Source organism: Melospiza melodia, unplaced genomic scaffold, assembly GCF_035770615.1.
Source record: "Melospiza melodia melodia isolate bMelMel2 unplaced genomic scaffold, bMelMel2.pri scaffold_316, whole genome shotgun sequence".
Taxonomy (NCBI): Eukaryota; Metazoa; Chordata; class Aves; order Passeriformes; family Passerellidae; genus Melospiza; species Melospiza melodia.
The window spans coordinates 1-20,542 of NW_026948634.1; the positions used below are offsets into that span (position 1 = coordinate 1).

Consider the following 20,542-nt stretch of genomic DNA (forward strand, 5'->3'; position numbering starts at 1 on the left):
TCCCTGCGGCGCTGGTGCCGCACAGCGGCTGCGGAAGGTGCGGAACCGAGACCCCCCCATGATGCCCCCCTGACCCCCGGGTGACCCCCATGTGCCCCCTGCGACCTCCGGGAGCTCCCCTGTGTCCCCCCCGGACCTCCCCTCTGCCCCCTGTGCCCATCGCGTTCCCCCCCGAACCCCTCCGGGACCCCCCGTCCCCCCTCCCCTTCCATCGCCCGGACCCTCCCCCGTTGACGCCGCCCCCTCCCCTGTGTCCCCAGGCTCTGGTGGCCGCGGGGCTGCCGGGCGGGGCCCTGTCGGTGCTTCCCGGCGCTTCCCGGGGCTGCGGACCTCGCCTGGCGCGGCAGCGCCCGGACGGGCTGTGGCTGTGCGGGGGGGACGCGGTGAGTGCGGGGGCGGTGCGGGACATTTGGGGGGGGGGACAGTGTGGGGACACGGGGAAGGGGACAGCGGAGGGCACGCGGGGGAATGGGGGTGGGCACTGGGCTGTGACGTTTTGGGGGTCCCGAGCCGTGGACGGCTGCTGTGGGGGGCTTTGGGGTGGGGGGAACACCCCCGGCTGTCCCCTCTCATGTCCCGTCCCCCCTCAGGACTGTGACTGGGCCTCTGCCGCGAGCGTCCCCCGCGTTTGGGGGGTCCCGGCGGGGCTCCTGGGGGCCCCGGGGCAGGAGCCCCCCCCCGGCACGGAGCGGGAGCTGGAGCTGCGCTGCACCCGCCCCCGCTGCCTTTGGCTGCCGGGGGGCGCCCCCTGAGACCCCTCCAAATCTGCGGGGAGTTCGGACCTCGCGCTGTGCCCGTCCAGCCCCGCCCCTCGCGACCCCCTCCCCAATAAAGCGCTCCGAGCCGCAGCCGCTGTCGTGTCTGTGTTTGGGGGGACCGCGGGGGTCTCGGGCTGCAGTGGGGGAGGAAATTTTGGGGGGGACAATTTGGGGGGGGGATATTTTGGGGGGGACGTTTTTGGGGGTGCCCCGCCCCTGCACGTGCCCGGACGCCCCGGCCCCCCTCCCTCGCTCGGGGCAGCCGCACCCAAAGCTCAGCGGGGCCGGGCGGGGGTCCCGAGCGCCGGAGCCCCCGCGGGGTTGGGGCGGGGGTCTCGGGGTGAGGAGGGGGCTCTCGGGGCCCCGCGGGGTGGGTGCGAGGGGGCGGCTCGGCGCGTCCCGCTGCCCTCTCGGGTTTCCTGGGCCCCCTCCCGGCCCGCTCCCGCTTTCGCTTTCGGCGGCGGCTCCGCGGCGGCCCGAGGGGGTCCCGGGGGATCCCGAGGGGGTCCTGGGGGGTCCCGGGGGGGCTCCGGGAGCGCTCGCGCGTCCCCGTGCGCCGTCCGCAGCTCGGCACCGCCATGGACGTGTCCCCCCCCCCTTGCTCTGCTCTGGTAAGTGGGGAACCCTCGCACCCCCCCCCCCCCCCCCCCCCCGGTAATGTGCCCCTCCGGGACCCCCGCGAGAGCCCCTCCGGGACCCCCTGAGAGCCCCCCCGGTCCCCGGTGCCGCCCCCCGCAGGTGCCGCCAATCCTGCTGCTCCTGGCCCTGCCCGCCCTCGGCAGCTGCTGCTCGTTCGGCTTTAACCCCATCAGCAGCACCTTCAGCGCCCACCTGAACAACCTGGTGAGACCCCCACGGGACGCCCCGAGACCTCCCCAGACTCCCTCATTCCCAGGGAAGGGTCCCGAAAACCCCCTGACTGCGCCCCTTCACCCCCAAAGGGTCGCTGGGGACCCCCTGAGCGCCCCCTCAGCCCTCCGGGCTGTTTTTGGGGACCCCCTGACCCCTCCCACAGAGCCCCTGGCTGCTCCTCGACTACCCCGTGGCGATGCCCAGCAACCTGGAGCCGGTGAGCGAGACCCCCAACCCCACGTGTGCCCCCACCCCCAAATCCCTCCCTGTTCCTGCCCTCCTGAGACCCCTGACCCCCCAAATCCCTCCTGTTCCTGCCCCCTCCCCGAGACCCCTGACCCCCCAAATCCCTCCCTGTTCCTGCCCCTCCCCGAGACCCCTGACCCCCCAAATCCCTCCCTGTTCCTGCCCCCCCCGAGACCCCTGACCCCCCAAATCCCTCCCTGTTCCTGCCCCCCCCCGAGACCCCTGACCTCCCAAATCCCTCCTGTTCCTGCCCCCCCTGAGACCCCTGACCCCCCAAATCCCTCCCTGTTCCTGGCCCCCCCCTGAGACCCCTGACCCCCCAAATCCCTCCATGTTCCTGCCCCCCCCGAGACCCCTGACCCCCCAAATCCCTCCCTGTTCCTGCCCCCCCCCCTGAGACTCCTGACCCCCCAAATCCCTCCTGTTCCTGCCCCCCCCCTGAGACCCCTGACCCCCCAAATCCCTCCCTGTTCCTGGCCCCCCCCGGGACCCCTGACCCCCAAATCCCTCCCTGTTCCTGGCCCCCCCCTGAGACCCCTGACCCCCCAAATCCCTCCCTGTTCCTGCCCCCCCCGAGACCCCTGACCCCCCAAATCCCTCCCTGTCTGCCCCCCCCCGACACCCCTGACCCCCCAAATCCCTCCCTGTTCCTGGCCCCCCCCGGGACCCCTGACCCCCAAATCCTCCCTGTTCCTGTCCCCCCCCTGAGACCCCTGACCCCCCAAATCCCTCCCTGTTCCTGCCCCCCCCGACACCCCTGACCCCCAAATCCCTCCATGTTCCTGCCCCCCCCCCGGGACCCCTGACCCCCCAAATCCCTCCATGTTCCTGCCCCCCCCGAGACCCCTGACCCCCCAAATCCCTCCCTATTCCTGGCCCCCCCCGGGACCCCTGACCCCCCAAATCCCTCCCTGTTCCTGCCCCCCCCTGAGACCCCTGACCCCCCAAATCCCTCCCTGTTTCTGCCCTCCCTGAGACCCCTGACCCCCCAAATCCCTCCCTGTTCCTGCCCCCCCCCCCGAGACCCCTGACCCCCCAAATCCCTCCCTGTTCCTGCCCCCCCCTGAGACCCCTGACCCCCCAAATCCCGACCTGCCCTGGCCCCCCCCTGAGACCCCTGACCCCCCAAATCCCGACCTGCCCTGGCCCCCCAGGACAGCGCCTGCTCTGATCTCTGGGGGCTTCACTTTGGGGCGCTGGCTCTGCGGCGGATGCTGGGGGTGGCGGGCAGGGACTTGGCCCCCCTGCTCAGGACCCTTCTCGCCCAGCTGCACTTTGTGGCTGAGTGTCACATCCAGGTGGGTGGGGGTCCCCGGGGGGGCTCCCGGGGGGCTGGGAGGTCCTGGAGGGGGGGAATAGGGGGGCTCTGGGTGGTCTAGGGGAGGCCAAGGTGAGTCTGGGGTCTGAGGGGCTCTGGGGTCCCCACAGGGGTCTGGGGGTTCCCTGAGGTGTCCAGGGTTACTCTGGGGGTCTTGGGGGCTCTAGGAGTTCCCTGAGGTGTCCAGGGCTACTCTGGGGGCCTCGGGGCGGGTGCAGGAGCTCTGGGGCATTTCTGGCATTTCCAGGGGGGTTCAGAAGGGGTCTGGGGTCCCCCGGGCGGGCTCCTGTGCCATCTCCCCAGGACCCCCAGGGCTGTGTCCGGCTGGAGAGGATGAACGTGTCACAGCTGCTGGAGACCCTGGTGCAGCACCTGGGGGGGCTGCAAGGGAGACCCCCCCACTTCCCCGGCTGCACCCGCTTGCGCTGCCGCCCAGGTACCCCCCGGGACCCCCGGGAGACCCCCGTAACCGCCCCCAGGGCAGCTGCTGACCCCCGTCTCCCCCCAGGCCCGGCGCTGAGCAGACCTGCTGAGCGGCAGGAGCGGCACGAGGGGACCCTGGGGGCCAGGCAGGGCCCCCCCAGCCCCGCCGGACACGGGCTGCTGCTGCTGGGGGGCACTTGGGGGGGCCCTGGGCCTGCTGGCGGTGCTCTGGGCACTGTGGAGGAGACCCTGTGCCCAGGTGGGGACACTGGGGGGCACTGGGGGCACTGCAGAGGGCGGCGAGGGCACGGGGGGCGCTGTGTGTGTTGGGGACACTGGGGACACGGCGGGTGCTGGCTGTCCTGGGAGCACTGGGGAGCACTGGAGCTCGTTCCCCTCAGCGCCCCCAGCCCTCACAGGGACCCCCGAGACTGGAGCAGGATGCGACCTGAGTGGCCGAGCGGTACCTGGGGACAGACACGGTACTGGGAGGGCTCCTGCATACTGGGATCACTGGGAATACTGGGAATGCCCTGAGGACCGTCAGGCCCCTCACCCTGTGCCACTGGTGAGAGTCGGGGACCCTCCAGCTCCCTGCTGGAGGCCCCTGGGGGCCACACCGGGATCTGCAGAGCCGCGGAGGGCCCCAGGGAGGGGCCCGGCCTGGCCCCGTGCAGTGCCCATAAGCTGATGCTGACACCCCCGCTCTGGCCCTGCGTGAGTGCACTGGGAGGACTGGGACAGGCTTTGGGGGAGCCGGTACAGACTGGGACGGACACGGCGCTGCCCAAACGGCCTTTACTGGGGGTCCTCACAGGGGCGGGGGGCTCCGGTGGCGCAGCTGGGGCTGGGGCCACTGGCGGGGCAAGAGGTGGAGCAGGGCCAGCAGCGCCAGCAGCACCAGAGCCCACGGTGACAGCAGCAGCGTCCACGGTGACAGCTGCACCTGGGGCGCCACCGCCTTGGCCACCTCCTCGGGGCTGCCCTCCAGGCCTCCTCCTGCTGTCCCTGCATCCTCCTCCTCGTTCTCCTCCTCCTGCTTGTCCCCTGTGTCCTGGGCAGAGCCTCGGGGTCACTCAGTGCTGGGGTGGCCCTGCAGGGTCCCCCCGAGCCCACCCTTACCGGGCTCGCCGTGGCCTGGAGCTCCAGCTGGCTGCGTGGGGACCACGGGCGCCTGTGGGAGGAAGAAGAGGGTGAGGACGCCGAGGTGAAGGCTCCCGAGGAGATCCCCTGCCCACGTGTCCCCCCCTACATGGCCCCAGGCGTCCCGCATCTGGCCCAGCTGCTGCCGCAGCCGCGTCGTCTCCAGGCGCAATTCCTGCGGGGGAGAAGGGGGTGTCGCCCTGGGTCCTTGACCCTGGGGCTGTGCTGTGCCCCACCCAGGGGCTCTGTGGCCGCTGTCTGGGCCCACACCGAGGGCAGGTGTGCTGTACCTGCACCATCCGCTCGTACTCCTCCAGTGCTGCTGTCAGCTCCTGCGCCCTCTGCCTGCCTGTGGGACAGGGCCTGGAAGTGAGGGGCTGGGGGACAGGGCCAGGGGTGGCCCTGGTGACAGCTGAGGCAGTGGCAGTGTCACTGAGCGCGCGCTCACCTGGGCAAGGGCAGTGTCCCGGGCAGAGAGCAGGGCAGTGCCACGGCAGAGCTGGGCCTGGGCAGAGGGATGGGGACAGGGACTCAGCACTGTCACTGTCCAACACAGCCCCAGCTCCATGGCCACCGTGCTCACCTCCAGGCTGGCCACCCGAGCCGCCTGCGCCTGGAGCTGCTCCCGCAGTCCCTGGCCCTCGGCGAGGAGCCGCTGGTTCTGCCAGGGGTGAAACAGGGCTGGGGTTCCCTGTGGCACTGCCCCGCTGGGCAGCCCCCAGTGCCAGGCTGACCTCCTCCTGCAGGCCCTCGGCCCGTGAGCACAGGCTGCGCTGCTCCTTCTCCTGGGGAGGGAGGGAGGGAGGGCACGGCCGTGAGGGGACACCGGCCGTGAGGGGACACCGTGTGACAGCGTGGCACCACGGGGCACCTCCGCTCAGCCTCTCACCGCGTGCCGTGCCTGCCGCCGCAGCTCGGTGTTCTCCTCCTCCAGCCGCTTCACCACGGCCTTCATGTCGTCCAGCTCCTCCACGGCCGCCCTGGCCTGCTCCAGCGCCTGCCGGCTGCTGCCAGGGGCAAACGGCGCTTCAGCCTTGCCAGGACGCAGTCCCAGCCCCCGGCCCCTCGGGAGCCCCTCGGGAGCACCTTCGCAGCTGTGCCTGGAGCTGCGCAATCTCCTCGGCCAGGCGCGTGTTGAGCTCCTCGGCCAGCTCGGCGTCCCGCTGCAGTTTGGTGTTCTGGGCCGCCAGCTGCCGGGCACGGCTCCGCAGCCCTGCGGCCTCGGCGCTGCTGGGGAGTCCCACAGGTCCTGGGGTGCTCCTGGGAGCACGGCCAGGGATGGCGGGGTGGCCCCCACAGCGGGCACTTACGGGCTGGTGGTGTCCGTGTTGTCACCCTGGAGCTGGGCGGCTGCTGGGGATGTGCGTCCTTCGTCCTCTGTGGGACGGGACACAGTGGGCTGGGTTTGTGTCCCCATCGGGCTGTGTTTGTGTCCCCATCGGGGCCACCCCAACTCCCTTTTCCTGTGCCAATGCCCACCTGCTGGCACTGCTCTGGTGTCACCAGTGGCCATGTCCTGCTCCTCGGCCCTGCATGGACGGAGCCACAGGTCAGCACCACTGACCTCTCCAGTGTCACCAGTGGCCACGTCCTGCTCCTCGGCCCTACACAGACGGAGCCGTGAGTCAGCACCACTGACCGGTCCGGCTGGCACAGGGTACCAGGCCCATCTATCTCTGGGCACTGACCCGTCCTGCCGGCACGCTGCGATCCAGGCGCCCATGGCGCTGCGGAACCGGCTCCAGTCCAGCGCCGTGCCCGCAGCCGCGGGGTCCAGGGCCTGCTGCAGCGCCCGCAGCCGCCCGTCGTGCCCGCTGTGCCCGGTCATGGCCGCCACGTACTCCACTACCCGCTGCGGCTGCACCAGCCCTGTGCGGGTGGACCGAGGGCTCAGGGACCACCACCTCAGCCTGGCTGCAGCCACCTCGGCCCCAGGGGCTGCGGCTACCTGTACGCTCGGGGTCGCAGGCAGCGAAGGTGCAGTCCAGAGCGAACTCGTCCGAGCAACCGCTCTCGGCAGGGGCTGAGGGGGGGGGACACGCGTTATGGAGGGGCCCGGCGCCTCGCCACCCACCCCGCTCCCCCATGGTGCCCGCACCTGGCAGGGGGATGACGGCGCCCGGGGCGCAGGGAACCTCTGCAGCCATGGTGTTCGGGGCGGTGTCGGGGGTCCCGGGGGGTCCCGGGAGCGCCGCTGAGGGGTTGAGGGGGAGCCGTTGGGGGGGGGGGGGGCCGGGAATCGCCTCACGGCGAGGAGAGGGGCGGGGCCTGGCGCGAGCCCTTCCCGCTCAGAGAGAAAGGGGCGGGGCAGACAAAAGAGGCGTGGTCAGGGGGGAAGGGGCGTGGCCCTGCTGCTCCGCGCGCTCCCCGTCCCGTCCCGGCACCCTCCCGGTCCCGTCCCGGTTCCGCTGCTTCCCAACAGCTTTTATTGAAGCACAAAGCCCTCCGCGCTTCCCCCCCGCACCACCCCGGCCCCCTCAGAGCCCCCGCAGCAGCTTCTCGTAGCGAGAGTCCAGGTTCCGGAGCAGGAACATCGACAGCATCAGCAGGGAGAGCTGGGAGCAGAGAGCAGGATCAGCCCCCCCCAACCCTCGGACCCCTGACTCCCCTCCCAGCCACCCTGAACCCCCTCCGACCCTTCTGGCCACCCTGAATCCCCTAGGACCCTCCCCTGAACCCTCCCTGGCCCCTTCAGCCCACCCCACCTATGGGCCCACAGCCTTCCAGCCACCCCAGCTCAGCCCGCGCCCCAGGGCATCCCCCCACAGCCTTCCGAGCACCCCAGGCCCCCCCAGCTCAGCTCCCCGCCCGAGGGCATACCCCCCCCAGCCCTCCGAGCACCCCCAGCCCCAGGGCATCCCCCCTACCTCCCCCAGGCCGATGCCGATGCAAGCCCCCACGATGGTGACCAGGTTTCCGGCCAGCCAGCTCTGGACTCTCTCCTTGCAGCCCTGGGGTGACAGCTGGGGGGTCACTTGGAGCCCCCCACGGAGCTCCAGGACCCCCCGATTGCCCCGTGCCTCACCGTGGGGAAGGTGTCCTGGGGGGCGGCCGTGGGGCAGCGGCCGTGGGGCAGCACCCCCGGGCTCCCGTGGGTGCTGTTGGGTGCCCTGAGGCAGGAGCAGGCGATGGCTCTGTCCCCGTCCCCATCGTGCTGCTCCCAGTCCTGGGGTCCCTTCCAGCCACAGCAGCCGAGCTGGGGAGGGGGGCAGAGGGTCAGCGGGGTGGCCGTGGGGTGGTCCTGGGCTCCTTTTGTGGGAGGGGGTCTCACCTGCTGCTGGACAGCGTCCCAGCTCTCGTGGGGGTCCCCAGGTGGTCCCTGGGCTGGGTAGCTCCGGATCAGCTCCTCGGTGTAGGCGGCCACCTTGGCAGCCAGCTGAGGACAGGGGTCAGCACAGCCGAGCCCCCCGAGCCCCGGCGTCCCCCCCGACCCTCGGGGTCCCCCCCAGCTGGGACGGGGCCCCTGCACTCACAGCGGCGCGCTGCGTGTAGACGATGATGACCACGGTGATCTGGGCAGCGAGGAGCAGCAGCAGCAGCCCGAAATACTTTGGGGACAAACCGGGGGGTGGGGGTCAGCCGGACCTGCCCCCCGACCCTCCGCAGCACCGGGGGTCAGTCAGACCTGCCCCCCGGACCCTGGAGGTGGGGGTCAGCCGGACCTGGCCCCAGCCCCTCCGGGGTCAGCCAGACCTGCCCCCCAGCCCCTCCCCACCCCACAGGGTCCCCCCTCCCCGCTGCTGTCCCCGGTCGGTGCAGGATGTGGTGGCACCACGTGTCCCTGCGGTCACCCCAGGAAGTTGCAGCACAGCCGCCCCGCACCCTCCCGGTTCCCCGAACCCCCCCGGGCCCCCCCGAGCCCCCCGACTCACCAGCCCCAGCATGGCCTTGACCTCCTTGAGGGCCCCCAGGCAGCCCAGGAAGCCCAGGAGCATGGTGGCCATGCCGACCCCCGAGAAGCCGTAGGAGCAGAGCCTCAGGCTGAGCACCGGCGACCCTGGGGACACAGAGGGGGGGTCAGGGACCCTCTGGGGATGCCGCAGCTCTCGGGGTGCCCCCCGATTTGGGGGCGCCTTACCCAGCACGGCGGCGAAGCTCTGCCGGTCGAACAGGACCCAGAAGCTGAAGGCGAGGAGGAGGATGCCCAGGAACTGGGGGGGGAGCGCAGGTCAGGACACGGGGGACCCCCAGTGCCCCCCCAGCACTGGGAGGCCCCCCCGGGTCCCCTCAGGTCCCCCCATCTCCTCCCAGCCCCCCAAGTCCCCCCCCCAGCCCCACTCACGAAGAAGAAGAGGTTGAGGAGGAAGAGGAAGCACTTGGTGCAGCCCAGGCAGCTCTTGGGGCTCATGGCTGCGCTTCGGGGGTCGCACCCGCACGGACCCCGAGCCCACCCCGAGCCCGAACCGTCCCCGGGCCCCGGTTCCCCTCCCGCCCCGCCCGGCGCCGCCGCCTCGGGACCCGCGGGAAGCGCCGGGGGCGGCGGAAGCGCCGCGGGGGCGTCGCCCCGGGACCCCCACGGACGGCGGTGGCCGTGACCCCGGTGTGACCTCCGGTGTGATCCCAGGTGTGACCCCCGAGGGCGGGGCCGTGACCCCCGGTGTGACCCCCGGGACCGGGCGGTGATCCCGGGGGTCCCGGGGGGCTGCGGGGGCGGGGCCGAAACCAGGAGGGGGCGGGACCGGAGAATGAGTGACGGGCAAAAGGGAGGGGCCTATACGGGGGTCGGGACCGAGCAATGAGCGACGGCCCAAAGGGCGGGGCCTCTGCGGGCGGGGAAGTGGCCTCACATCAGCCCCGCCCATGTACCGATCGCCACTCCGCTCACGTGAGGCGGCGCCCCGCCCCCGCCGGTGTCACGTGACGGCGGCGGGGCCCACGTGTTCCGGGCGCGATGGCGGCGGCGGCGGCCTCGGCCCAGCGGGGCGGCGGCGGCGGAGGCGGCAGCGGCGGCAGCGATCCCGGGGCCGATCCCGGAGCCGGGGCCGGCGGCGGCGAGCCCGCCCCGCCACCAGGGGGCGGCGGTGAGTGGGGGGAGCGGCGGGACCGGCGGCGGGGCGCGGCCTGTGCGGCCCGGGGCGGCGGCGGCGGCGGCCCGGGTCGGTGGGCGGCCGGTGCTGCCCGGTGAGCGCCCTGCTGTCCGCAGGGGCCTCCTCGGACCAGATCATGCAGACCGGGGCGATCCTGCTGCGGGCGTGAGTAGGGGAGCGGCGGGAGAACGGGCGGGGCCGGGGGGGACAAGGGGCGGCTTGGGGACACGGGTGGGGACTTGGGGACTTGGGACCGGGAGGGGACTGGGGGGGGACAAGGGGGGAACTCCTGGGACACAGGAAGGACTTGGGACCGGGAGGGGACTGGGGAGACACAGGAAGGACTTCGGACTGGGAGGAGATTTGGGGGACAAAGGGGGGACTTGAGGGCACAGGGGTATGGGGAGGAATTGGGACTGGGAGGGGACTTTGGGGACACCGGGAGGACACGGGGTGACTTAGGACTGGGAGGGGACTGGGGCGACACGGGGATTGCAGGGGGACTTTGGGGACACAGGGAGGGAGGGGGACTTGGGACGGGACTTTGGGGACACTGGGGGGACCTTGGGACTGGGAGGGGAATGGGGGGTCACAGGGGGGACTGGGAGGGAACTTTGTGGGGCACTTGTGGGGATTCTGGGGGGACACAGAGTGCGGGGCAACTCAAAGCTGGGGGGGGAGCTTGAGAGCATGCAGAGCTGTGGGGACACAGGGAGCGAGGGGGGAATTAGGGGGACACGAGAGGATCCCAGGGGGGCTTGGGGGACATCAGGGGGTCTTGAGAGTGCCCTGGACATGGGGGTGAGCTGTGCTCCAGGTGTGACCCTGGGGGAAAGGTGGGACAGAGGGCTGGGGTCACCCTGAGCACCAGGGGGGGGTCACCCAGAGCACCAGGGGCTCCCAGGAGCTGGGGGGGCTCCCCGGATCCGGGGTCACCCAGAGCACCAGGGGTGTCTCAGGAGCCAAGGGGGGTCCCAGGAGCTGGGGGGGTCACCCGGAGCACCGGGGGCTCCCCGGATCCGGGGTCACCCAGAGCACCAGGGGGTCACCCAGAGCACCGGGGGCTCCCTGGATCCCGGGGTCACCCAGAGCACCAGGGGGTCACCCAGAGCACCGGGGGGTCACCCAGAGCACCGGGGGCTCCCCATATCCGGGGGTTACCCAGAGCACCAGGGGGTCACCCAGAGCACCGGGGGCTCCCTGGATCCCGGGGTCACCCAGAGCACCAGGGGGTCACAGAGCACCGGGGGCTCCCCATATCCGGGGGTCACCCAGAGCACCAGGGGGGTCTCAGGAGCCAAGGGGGGTCCCCGGATCCGGGGGTCACCCAGAGCACCAGGGGGTCACCCAGAGCACCAGGGGGCTCCCAGAGCACCGGGGGCTCCCTGGATCCCGGGGTCACAGAGCACCGGGGCTCCCCATATCCGGGGGTCACCCAGAGCACCAGGGGGGTCCCCGGATCCGGGGGTCACCCAGGGCACCGGGGCTCCCAGGTTCGTGCGGGACCGCGTGCAGCGCTGCGGGGACCCCCAGGCCGTGGCGCTGAGCGAGGCCGAGCTGGGCCAGCCCCAGCCCAGCAGCCCCGACACCAAGCGCCTCAGCGAGTGCCTGCGCCGCATCGGCGACGAGCTGGACAGCAACATGGAGCTGCAGAGGTGGGCGCTCTGCCGCTCCCGGGGCGCGGCTGGGGGGGAGCTGGGGGGGAGCTGGGGGTTGGGGACCCCCCCAACCCTGCCCTTGGTTTGTGGTGCTTCGAGTGGGGGGTGTTGCTCTCTGATGCAAGGCGAGGCGACTTGGTTCTGAGGAAACGGCACGGCAACTTAAATTCTCTAGGGTCACTCGGGCTAAGAATGCACGCGGACACCAGTTTGGTGGACGGTTCAAGACGTTTATTGTCTCGTCTCGTCGGGTTTTATACTGGGAAAGTTTTTTCTCTGCGTCAGGGGGTCTTACTTTACTGTAATTGTTTAGTAAGGAGTCGAAAGTTACTAATGTTAGGGGTGACTGCATTCTTGGGTGATCTTTTATTACTAGGCGCTAGGGGGAGAGGGATTCTACTGCTTTTCGTGACATTGCGAGATTTTCCGAGCGCCTGACCCTATCTACTACGGGGGGGGCGGGGGGGGAACCTGCTGTGCCACCCCCAATGTGGGAGTGCCTGGGGGGGGGTTGTTGGGGTGTCTGTGTGACCCCCCCAGGGAGGTCGGGGTGTCTCTGTGACCCCCCAGGGGGATTGGGGTGTCTCTGTGATGCCCCCAGGGAGGTCGGAGTGTCTCTATAATCCCCCCAGGGGGATTGGGGTGTCTCTGTGACCCCCCCAGAATGACCTGGGGGTTTTGGGGTGTCTCTGTGACCCCCCCCAGGGGGTTTTGGGGTGTCTCTGTGACCCTCCCAGAATGAGCTCACCACAATTTACTCCTGGCCCCTGTTGCCCCCTGCCTGCCCGCTGTACCGTGCTGTCCCGTGCCGTGCCCAGGATGATCGAGCAGGTGGGCTGTGACGCCCCCAAGAAGCTTTTCTTCCGCGTGGCGCGGGAGATGTTCGCCGACGGCACCTTCAACTGGGGCCGCGTGGTCGCCCTCTTCTACTTTGCCTGCAAGCTGGTGCTCAAGGTGGGTGTGGAGCCCCCCCAAGGCCTCCCCGGGGCCCCCTGAGCCCCCCTGAGCCCCCTCCCCTCCCCGGCAGGCTCTGTGCACCAAGGTCCCGGAGCTGGTGCAGACCATCCTGCGCTGGACCATGGAGTACCTGCAGGAGCACGTGCTGGCCTGGATCCAGGCCCAGGGCGGATGGGTGAGACCCCAGACCCCCATTCCTCGGGGGGCTGACCCCTAACACCCTCTCCCTTGTACCCCGAATGCCCCATTCCTTGAGGGTCTGTGCCCCTGACCCCTCCCTAACACCCCAAACCCCCCATTCCTTAGGGGGACGAACCCCTGTTGGGGAATCTGCCTTCCCCAGTGTTCCCTTTTACCCCAAATTTACCCCCAAATCACACCAAATCTACCCCAAATCGTCCCTCCGTCCCCCCTTTCCCAGCTGCCGTGGGCTGGTTGTTCTGGGGGTTCTGGGGGAGGTTTGGGACCCCCAGCTCGGGGTGCTGACCTCGCCCCCCGTGTCCCCCCCCCAGGAAGGGCTCCTGTCCCACTTCGGGACCCCCACCTGGCAGACCATCACCATCTTCGCCGCCGGCGTGCTCACGGCCTCGCTGACCATCTGGAAGATGTCCTAGACTCTGGGGGGGGGCACGGTCTGTGCCCCCCTCCTGGGACCCCCGGACTGGCCCTGCCGGCAGGGATGGTGCTGACCCCGGGCCCGGGGGCTTTTTAACCGACACCACTCGCTCACCTGGATCGTGGGGCGGTGGGCGAGCTGGGGGACCCTCCCCTCCATCCCCCAGACCCCCCCAGAGGCCAGAGCTGGAATTTGGGGGGTTGGGGGGTGGGGACCCCCCCAGCCCTGCCCTGCCCTCGGTTTGTGGCGCTTCGAGTGGGGAGGTGGGGGGGGGAATCCTGCGGTTCCACCCCCAATGTGGGGGTGGCTGGGGGGGGTTGGGGTGTCTGTGACCCCCTTAGGGGGGGTGGGGTGTCTCTGTGACCCCCCCAGAATGCCCTGAGGGGGTCGGGGTATCTCTGTGACCCTCCAGAATAACCTGGAGGGGTTGGGGTGTCTCTGCGACCCCCCCCAGAATAACCTGGAGGGGTTGGGGTGTCTCTGCGACCCGCCCCCCCAGGGTGTGGGGGTGTCTCTGTGACCCCCCCAGAATGACCTGGGGGGGTGGGGGTGGGGGGTTGGGTTACAGACATGGCTGTAGGGTGAGTATTTATTGGGGGTCCCCGCCCCCCAAAAGGGCCCCCCCAGGTGCAATACCCCCCTCCCGGGGCGGGGGCTCTCAGGGTGGGGGGGGCCGCACCCCCGTTTACACCCCCTGCCCCCCCCCGGTTTTTGGAGGTCCCCCCTTGCCCCCCCCCCCCCCCCACGGTGCTCTCGGCGGTGACGTCACGGGGAACCGCCCCTCCCCAAAATGGGGGGCCCCGCCTTTTTGCCCCCCGCTCCCCCCCCAATATCGCCTTTCTCCGTCATGGATTTTTCTTCTCTTTTTTTGTACCTTGGTTTTTGTATCTCGGGAATTTCCATGGAAATAAAAAAAAAAAAGAAGCGAACGCGGAGCTTCCTGGGCGGGTGTCCCCCCCCAAAAAAAAACCCTCGGGGGTCTCGGGGTGCGGATGGGGAGGGGGAGGACAGGACATTCGGGGGAAGGGGGGGCAGCGCCGCTTTCACTTTCGCTTTTCCCACGTGGCTTGGGGGGGGCGGGTGCGGGGCCGTTTTGGGTGGGGGGGCTCAGGGGCCTCTCCCCCTTTTGTCCAACAGCATCTCGGGGGTTGGGGGTCCTGCCGGATGGGGGAGGGGTCCTTCACCCCCCCCTTCCCCCCCAGGGCCATTTGGGGTCCGTGTGTGGTGCGGGGGCGTCCCAGGGTTCACTGAGCGGCCCTGGGGGTGGGGGATTTGGGGTGGGGGTCCCACATCTGGACCCTTCCCCACGGGGCCGCGCCCCTGCTGCAGGGCCGCCTCTGGATCTCGGGGGGCCGAAAGGATTTTGGGGTGAATTCGGGGCATTTTGTGGGTGGCTCCCCCCGGGTGTGGGGGTGGCTTCGGGGGGCTTTGGGGGGTGGTCGCCCCCGGGCGTGTGGGGCCGCTGCTCCCCCCTTGGCCTTGGGGCGGAGCCAAGCCCCCCTGGACCTCGGGGGAGGGGATGGGGATGGGGGTGGGGGGGCTCCCAGTCCCGCCCAGTCCGCCCCAGTCCCGGGGCGGCGGAAACGCGCAGTCAGCGCTGCCAGGTTCCTCTTTCGTGGTCCCGGCGCTGAGTCAGCTCCTTCCGCACCCTGCAGCCCGCTAAACTCCGGTTAACGGGAGTCACCCGGCACCCCGGACCCGCCGGGACACTCCGAAACCGCCCCGAGCCCCCCCTGTGCCCCCCGACCCGCCGGTGACCTGCGGCTCTGCCCCAGCCCCCCACTCTGATTAACGGGCAACCGGCACCCCAGGACACCCCAAAACCGCCCCCCAACTCCTCCCCAGACCCCCTGTGCCCCCCAACTCCTCCCCAGCCCCCCCCGTGCCCCCTGACCCGCCGGTGACCTGCGGCTCTGCCCCAGCCCCCCACTCCGATTAACGGGCAACCGGCACCCCAGGACACCCCAAAACCGCCCCCAGCCGCCCCCCCCGTGACCCCCAGCTCCTCCCCAGCCCCCCTGTGCCCCCCGACCTCGCCCAGTCCCCCCTCTCCTGGTCTCCCCACTCATGGGGGGCGCACAAAGGTGGGGTGGAACCCCCCCGCCCTCCCCCAAATCCTGCCCAGTCATGCTGACTGCGGGGCCGTGTGACAAACGGGGACAAGGGCCAAGGCCACGCGGGTCCTCCCGGGCGAAACGGGGGCGGGGGGCGCGCCCCCTTCTCCCCGCCCCCGCGGCGGGGAAGGGCCATAAAACCCCCCCGGCGGACGTTGAGCGGCCACAGCCGCGTTCTCGCTTCAACAGTGCTTGAACGGAACCGGCTGCTCGCGGCTCCCTCCCTCCCTCCCTCCGTCCGTCCATCCGTCCCGCCGCTCCCGAGCCGCTCCGTCCGTCCGTCCGTCCATCTGTCCGTCCGCGCCGCCATGGAGTCCCAGGTCCGCCAGAATTACCACCGCGACTGCGAGGCCGCCATCAACCGCATGGCCAACATGGAGCTCTACGCCTCCTACGTCTACCTGTCCATGGTAGGGCGGGCTCGGGACCACCGGGCCTTGGGGGACCCCCGTGGTGCGCCCCAAAATCCCGCCCCGCCCCGCTGCCGGCAGGGCGGGATCCCAGGAATTTGGGGGGTGGGGAGGGGTCCTGGGGGGCTCCCGCTGACCTCTCCTCCCTCCCCTAGGGCTTCTACTTCGATAGGGACGACGTGGCCCTGTCGCGACTGTCGCGGTACTTCCTGGAGCAGTCGCGGGAGGAGCGGGAGCACGCCGAGGGGCTGCTGCGCTTCCAGACCAACCGCGGCGGCCGCGTCCTGCTGCAGGACATCAAGGTGCGTGTGTCTGTGTGTCTGGGGGATCGAGGGGGGCACCTGCCGCACCTGGGCGCCTCCAGGTGACGGCGGTGCCCCGCAGAAGCCGGAGCGGGACACCTGGGGCTCGGCGCTGGAGGCGGTGGAGGCGGCGCTGCAGCTGGAGAAGTCGGTGAACCAGGCGCTGCTGGAGCTGCACGCCCTGGCTGCCGAGAAGGGAGACCCCCACGTGAGTGAGACCCCCGCCCCCTGCTTCGGCCTTCATCGCCCCCCCCCTCCTCCTCAAGGGTTTGAACCCCCCCCCCCCCCCCCCACCTCAAGGATCTGACTCTCCCCCGACCCCCCCCATCTCCCAGTGCTCCCAGTTCCTCCCTCTTCCCACTGGATCACCCCGGGGATCGGGGGTTGGGGGGGATCCTGCGGTTCCACCCCCTGATGTGGGGCTGGGGGGTGTCTGTGACCCTCCCTAGAATGACCTGGGGGGGGTTGGGGTGTCTCTGTGGCCCCCCCAGGGGGTCGGGGGTGCCTGTGGTGCCCCCCAGAGTGACCTGGGGGGGTGGGGGGGGCACGGTTACAGCCGTGGCCATACGGTGAGTATTTCCTGGGGGTCCCCACCCCCCAAAAAGGGGCCCCCCCAGGTGCAATGCGCCCCTCCTGGGGCAGGGGCTCTGCCCACCCTCCCATTCCCAGGGGAGGTTTTGGGATCTCCTGCTGCCCCGGGGTCCCTCCCCTCGCCCAGACCCTCAGCCCTGCCTGACCCCTGCCCTGTCCCGCAGCTCTGTGACTTCCTGGAGTCGCACTACCTGGACGAGCAGGTGAAGGCCATCAAGGCTCTGGGCGACTACGCCACCAACCTGCGGCGCCTCAACAACGGCGGGGGGGCCCCGAGCGGCCTGGGCGAGTACCTGTTCGACCGCCTGAGCCTGGAGGAGCGCAGCTGAGCCGCCCCCGACATCGCCCCGAGCCCCCAGACCCTCGTAACCCCCCGCCCCAGCCAAGGGGGCTCCGCCTGCTGGGCTCTCCCAGCATGATTCCCATAAAGGGTCTGTCTCTGCCTCCTCTGCTCCTGTCTCCTCTGGCGTTTTTTCCCCTCCCCACAGGGGAGCTGGGGTGGGGGTGGCACGGCCCCCTCAGGGATGGGACAAATTTGTGGGAGTTTGGGGCGTTGCTGAGCATATTCTGACCCTTAGGGAGGTCTGAGGAAAACCAGAAGGGGTTCCTGAGCACAGAAGGAGAGCCTTGGACTGGAGTGTCTTGGGACAGGTTTAGAGAATGGATCTGGCCGTGCTAGGCCAGCCAAAGCCACAGGTCCTTGCAGCTTTTGCCGGGGAGAAATCCTGCCCCATCTGCAAATTAAGGAGGCAGAAGGTGATTCGGGGCCACGGACCTCTGGACACCGACGCTGGATAAGGATGTTTTAGGGCTTTTATCCCTGGGAAGCAAAACTCAGGTTCCTGGGGTCAGTTTGCAGGAGGCGTTTGGCACTGCCAGGGCAGAGTTTTGTTTTGCTGCAGCTTTGGTCTGGAAGAAATGGAGTGCCCCATCCTAAGCCTTGCCTCCTCCCCTCAGGCCTCTTCTGCCGTGTCCCCTCCTTCACCCCTCACCCCTACTCGAGCTTCCAGCCCATCCCACCCCGGCCCCATCCGTCAGTGCCCCCACCGCCCCCCCCCCCCCCCCCCGTGACTCCCTGCAGGAGGGGAGGGGGCTGCAGGGTGGCACTGGGGGCTGAGGGGAGGGGGCTGCAGGGTGACACCAGGGGCTGGGGGGCTGCAGGGTGACACCAGGGGCTGAAGGCTGAGGGGAGGGGGCTGCAGGGTGACACCGGGGGCTGGGGGGGCTGCAGGGTGACACTGGGGGCTGAGGGGAGGGGACTGCAGGGTGTCACCGGGGGCTGGGGGGGCTGCAGGGTGTCGGGGGGGGCTGCAGGGTGTCACCAGGGGCTGTGGGGAGGGGGCTGCAGGGTGACACCAGGGGCTGAAGGCTGAGGGGAGGGGGCTGCAGGGTGTCACCGGGGGCTGGGGGGGCTGCAGGGTGACACTGGGGGCTGGGAGGGCTGCAGGGTGTCGGGGAGGGGGCTACAAGGTGTCACCAGGGGCTTTGGGGAGGGGGCTGCAGGGTGTCAGGGGGGAGCTGAGAGGCAGAAGGGGCATTCAGGAGCAAAGCGGGGGCTCCGGGGGGCACAGAGACGCTGAGGGGCTGCAGTGGGGAACTTGAGGGTGCCACAAGGAGGCTGAGGGGCAGGGGGTGCCTTGAGGGGCAAACTGGGGGGTGCCCCAGGGGGACAGGTGAGCCAGCCCCCACACCACCCCTACCTTAGCCTCGTGGCTCTCCGAGGGCAGCCAGAGTTTTTGGTGTTGGCAGCTGCGGGCTCTGAGAAATTGTTCTCTGCAGTTTTGGAGGCCGAATCGCAGTTTCGGCCGTGGGCACACAGAGAGGAAAGGCTGTTAATTTCCTTCGAAAGGAAAGTCTGGCACCCCATGGTTTAAGGGGCAGACGAAGGGCTGTGTAGGGGAAGGAGCTCCTCACAGGACCTTTCTTCACCTCCACCCCCAGTCCAAGGTCTAGCAGCGCCCCGTGTCACCAGCTGCTTTCAGAGGGTTACCCGGGCACACCTGCACAGGGAGCTGCTAGGCCAGAGGGGCTAACAGGGGTATCCCAAGTGTCCCTCCAGGAACTATGGTCGGAGCATCCAGCACGGACTAGGGAGCAGCCGGACCCACCCGGGCACAGAGCATCACTTTGAGAAAACGCCAAGGGAAGAGCCCTTTTGCCAAGGGGCAGCATCTGAGCAAGCCAGGCAGCGTGTGGGGTTCCAGGAGAGGGCTTGCAACTTTCCCCTTTTACTGTGTCAGTCCCTCTCCAAAGCCCCAGACGCTCCAGAGCACTCCCAGAAAGGAGAGGGGTTATTAAAAAAAAGAAAAAAAACAGAAAAGAACCCAAGATGGGCAAGAAAAATCCCTGAAAACAGACCAGGGAAAAACCCCAAGATGGGCAAGAAATAAAATCAGAACAAAAAACCAAGATGGGGAAGAAAAAATCCAGGAAAAAAAAAAAAAACCCAAAAAACAAAATGGCAAAGAAAAACCCAGAAAAAAAAAAAAAAAAAAAAAAAAAAAACAGAAAAAAAAAACCCAAGGGGGGCAAGATAAAACCAGAAAAAACACCAAGATGGGCAAGAAGAAACGAAGAAAAAACCCCAAGAAATGCCAGAAAAAAAATCAAGGAAAAAGGGAGTAAAAGCCCCAAGAAACAAGGCAAGAAAGACAGGCAATAAAGGCCACAAAAACTCAAGAAAAAAAAAAAAAAAAAAAACAAAAACAAGACATGCCAGAAAAAGGTACGAAAATGGTTCTGCCAGATGTGATCAAGGTGAGTGGGTTCAGTTTCAGGTCCAGGAGATGAACAAGTGTCAGATTAACTTGGGGCACTGCTGTGCAATGCAGCCGTGACAGGATTTATGTTTAAATATAGTTTAAATAAATTGGGGATTGTTTGGCTTTTATTGGGGTATAGGCTGGAGATTTAATAAAAAATATAAAAATAGAAATGCAAATATATCAGATATATGTCGATATCAATAAATATTTAATATATATAAATATAAGTAAAAGAAATATATTGTGTCAAAAGAATATATGTATTATTATATAGAAAGGTATTCTCTCCAATATATATAATATCTATAAATATAACAAATGAAAATTACAAATATAGATGTGAATAGAATTATGACAAACAAAATTATTTTTAAAATTTTAAATGTGTTTTAAATAAAGGGGTGTCTTTGCTTTTTATTTCGTTAGAGGCAGGGGTTTTATTTTAAATAATATAAGTACTATAGAAATGTAAATCGACATACAGAAATATATAATAAATATATAGAGATATAAAGATATAATACCAAACTATGAATAGAAATAGAAATCTATGTAAGTAACATGAAGAGATGCAATATATAATATAATTTTTATTATACAGTGATATAAATTCTAAATATAAAAGCGATTATAAATATGAAAGAATATATATGATGGGGGCTCGGAGCAGCCCAGGTGTGAGTGTGAGCATGATGGGGGCTCGGAGCAGCCCAGGTGTGAGTGTGAGGATGATGGGGGCTCGCAGCAGCCCAGGTGTGAGTGTGAGGATGATGAGGGGCCGGCTCCTGCTGGGGCGAGGCTGTTTTAGGGGGAGGCTTTGCCTCAGCTCCCTTTTGCATGGAGCTGCTGAGTGGAGGGGTTTATGGGGCGCTCCCGGCGCTGTCTCATGGAAGGACTGCGAGAGCTTCCCGCAGGGTCGGGGGTAACACCTGGATCCGCGCTTGGGTACGTGGAGCATCGCTTAAAGGAGGCACCGAGGGACGAATCTTTGTGCCGGGGAGCAGCGGCCGAACAGGTGAGCCCGTGTGGGTTCGGAACGGGGAATTTTCTCCTTCCCCTTTGCAATTTCATCTTGCCAGTCCCTCCCCGGTTCCCCAGGAACAAAAATGGAGCTTGTGAGGACAAAAGGGATTAAGGAGAAGGAAGCAGCTCCTCTTCATTATTGTCTGCGTTTGAAGGGAGGGGATCCCTCTTGACTTGTGGTTTTAAGGGTGTTGATTGCAGGAAAAGCTGCCTTTTCCAGGCTGTTAGGGGTATCCTGGAGGTGACAGGGAATCCCTGCGTTCTATTCTAAGGGGAATGGGAAAAGTATTCTTGTGGTATTATGGGTTTGATTTGAAGGCAGCCACCCCATTTTCATCA

General features: G+C 67.4%; 5 protein-coding genes across 6 annotated transcripts; 3 read left to right on the forward strand and 2 right to left on the reverse strand.

The window, feature by feature from the left end:
* Nucleotides 1–4: 4 nt before the first annotated feature.
* FLT3LG (fms related receptor tyrosine kinase 3 ligand) lies at nucleotides 5–4,299 on the forward strand (the record flags this gene model as incomplete). The annotated part of the gene is made up of 7 exons (XM_063182757.1): nucleotides 5–37; nucleotides 261–383; nucleotides 1,497–1,601; nucleotides 1,774–1,827; nucleotides 3,011–3,154; nucleotides 3,478–3,610; nucleotides 3,683–4,299. Coding segments are annotated over 7 exons (1,044 nt in total), but the record flags the coding sequence as incomplete, so codon positions are not given.
* A 748-nt stretch (nucleotides 4,300–5,047) lies between these two features.
* On the reverse strand, nucleotides 5,048–6,345 carry KASH5 (KASH domain containing 5). Of its 2 annotated transcripts, XM_063182762.1 has the most exons (5): nucleotides 6,220–6,345; nucleotides 5,630–6,117; nucleotides 5,475–5,525; nucleotides 5,324–5,401; nucleotides 5,048–5,245 (listed from the first exon to the last, which is right to left on the reverse strand). In XM_063182762.1, the coding sequence occupies exons 2-5, from the start codon at nucleotides 5,693–5,695 to the stop codon at nucleotides 5,066–5,068; spliced, it is 375 nt and encodes a 124-aa protein (XP_063038832.1). In that variant the 5' UTR covers nucleotides 5,696–6,117; nucleotides 6,220–6,345; the 3' UTR covers nucleotides 5,048–5,065. The 2 variants fall into 2 exon arrangements, with proteins under 2 accessions (XP_063038832.1, XP_063038831.1); XM_063182761.1 differs by having other exon boundaries at nucleotides 5,048–5,401.
* Nucleotides 6,346–7,206: 861 nt separating this feature from the next.
* Nucleotides 7,207–9,145, reverse strand: CD37 (CD37 molecule). The gene is made up of 8 exons (XM_063182758.1): nucleotides 9,023–9,145; nucleotides 8,819–8,891; nucleotides 8,613–8,737; nucleotides 8,214–8,288; nucleotides 8,012–8,116; nucleotides 7,766–7,936; nucleotides 7,608–7,691; nucleotides 7,207–7,295 (listed from the first exon to the last, which is right to left on the reverse strand). The coding sequence occupies exons 1-8, from the start codon at nucleotides 9,086–9,088 to the stop codon at nucleotides 7,218–7,220; spliced, it is 777 nt and encodes a 258-aa protein (XP_063038828.1). The 5' UTR covers nucleotides 9,089–9,145; the 3' UTR covers nucleotides 7,207–7,217.
* Nucleotides 9,146–9,631: 486 nt separating this feature from the next.
* Nucleotides 9,632–13,266, forward strand: BAX (BCL2 associated X, apoptosis regulator). The gene is made up of 6 exons (XM_063182763.1): nucleotides 9,632–9,761; nucleotides 9,884–9,932; nucleotides 11,261–11,422; nucleotides 12,244–12,379; nucleotides 12,453–12,557; nucleotides 12,895–13,266. The coding sequence occupies exons 1-6, from the start codon at nucleotides 9,632–9,634 to the stop codon at nucleotides 12,994–12,996; spliced, it is 684 nt and encodes a 227-aa protein (XP_063038833.1). The 3' UTR covers nucleotides 12,997–13,266.
* Nucleotides 13,267–15,259: 1,993 nt separating this feature from the next.
* LOC134434064 (ferritin heavy chain A-like) lies at nucleotides 15,260–16,866 on the forward strand. Its single transcript, XM_063182760.1, has 4 exons — nucleotides 15,260–15,522; nucleotides 15,678–15,824; nucleotides 15,907–16,032; nucleotides 16,580–16,866. The coding sequence occupies exons 1-4, from the start codon at nucleotides 15,421–15,423 to the stop codon at nucleotides 16,742–16,744; spliced, it is 540 nt and encodes a 179-aa protein (XP_063038830.1). The 5' UTR covers nucleotides 15,260–15,420; the 3' UTR covers nucleotides 16,745–16,866.
* Nucleotides 16,867–20,542: the final 3,676 nt, after the last annotated feature.

Excerpts from the sequence above, each read along its gene's own strand:
- BAX (XM_063182763.1), top strand. The coding sequence starts at position 9,632 with ATGGCGGCGGCGGCGGCCTCGGCCCAGCGGGGCGGCGGCGGCGGAGGC. Across the intron at positions 12,380-12,452 it reads CCTGCAAGCTGGTGCTCAAG|GCTCTGTGCACCAAGGTCCC; the intron begins GTGGGTGTGGAG and ends CCTCCCCGGCAG. Across the intron at positions 12,558-12,894 it reads TCCAGGCCCAGGGCGGATGG|GAAGGGCTCCTGTCCCACTT; the intron begins GTGAGACCCCAG and ends TCCCCCCCCCAG.
- LOC134434064 (XM_063182760.1), top strand. The coding sequence starts at position 15,421 with ATGGAGTCCCAGGTCCGCCAGAATTACCACCGCGACTGCGAGGCCGCC. Across the intron at positions 15,825-15,906 it reads TCCTGCTGCAGGACATCAAG|AAGCCGGAGCGGGACACCTG; the intron begins GTGCGTGTGTCT and ends GGTGCCCCGCAG. Across the intron at positions 16,033-16,579 it reads CCGAGAAGGGAGACCCCCAC|CTCTGTGACTTCCTGGAGTC; the intron begins GTGAGTGAGACC and ends CCTGTCCCGCAG.
- KASH5 (XM_063182761.1), bottom strand. The coding sequence starts at position 5,695 with ATGAAGGCCGTGGTGAAGCGGCTGGAGGAGGAGAACACCGAGCTGCGG. Across the intron at positions 5,526-5,629 it reads GGCGGCAGGCACGGCACGCG|GAGAAGGAGCAGCGCAGCCT; the intron begins GTGAGAGGCTGA and ends CTCCCTCCCCAG. Across the intron at positions 5,402-5,474 it reads CCGAGGGCCTGCAGGAGGAG|AACCAGCGGCTCCTCGCCGA; the intron begins GTCAGCCTGGCA and ends CACCCCTGGCAG.
- CD37 (XM_063182758.1), bottom strand. The coding sequence starts at position 9,088 with ATGAGCCCCAAGAGCTGCCTGGGCTGCACCAAGTGCTTCCTCTTCCTC. Across the intron at positions 8,892-9,022 it reads TCCTCAACCTCTTCTTCTTC|TTCCTGGGCATCCTCCTCCT; the intron begins GTGAGTGGGGCT and ends CTCCCCCCCCAG. Across the intron at positions 8,117-8,213 it reads TCTACACGCAGCGCGCCGCT|CTGGCTGCCAAGGTGGCCGC; the intron begins GTGAGTGCAGGG and ends CCCTGTCCTCAG.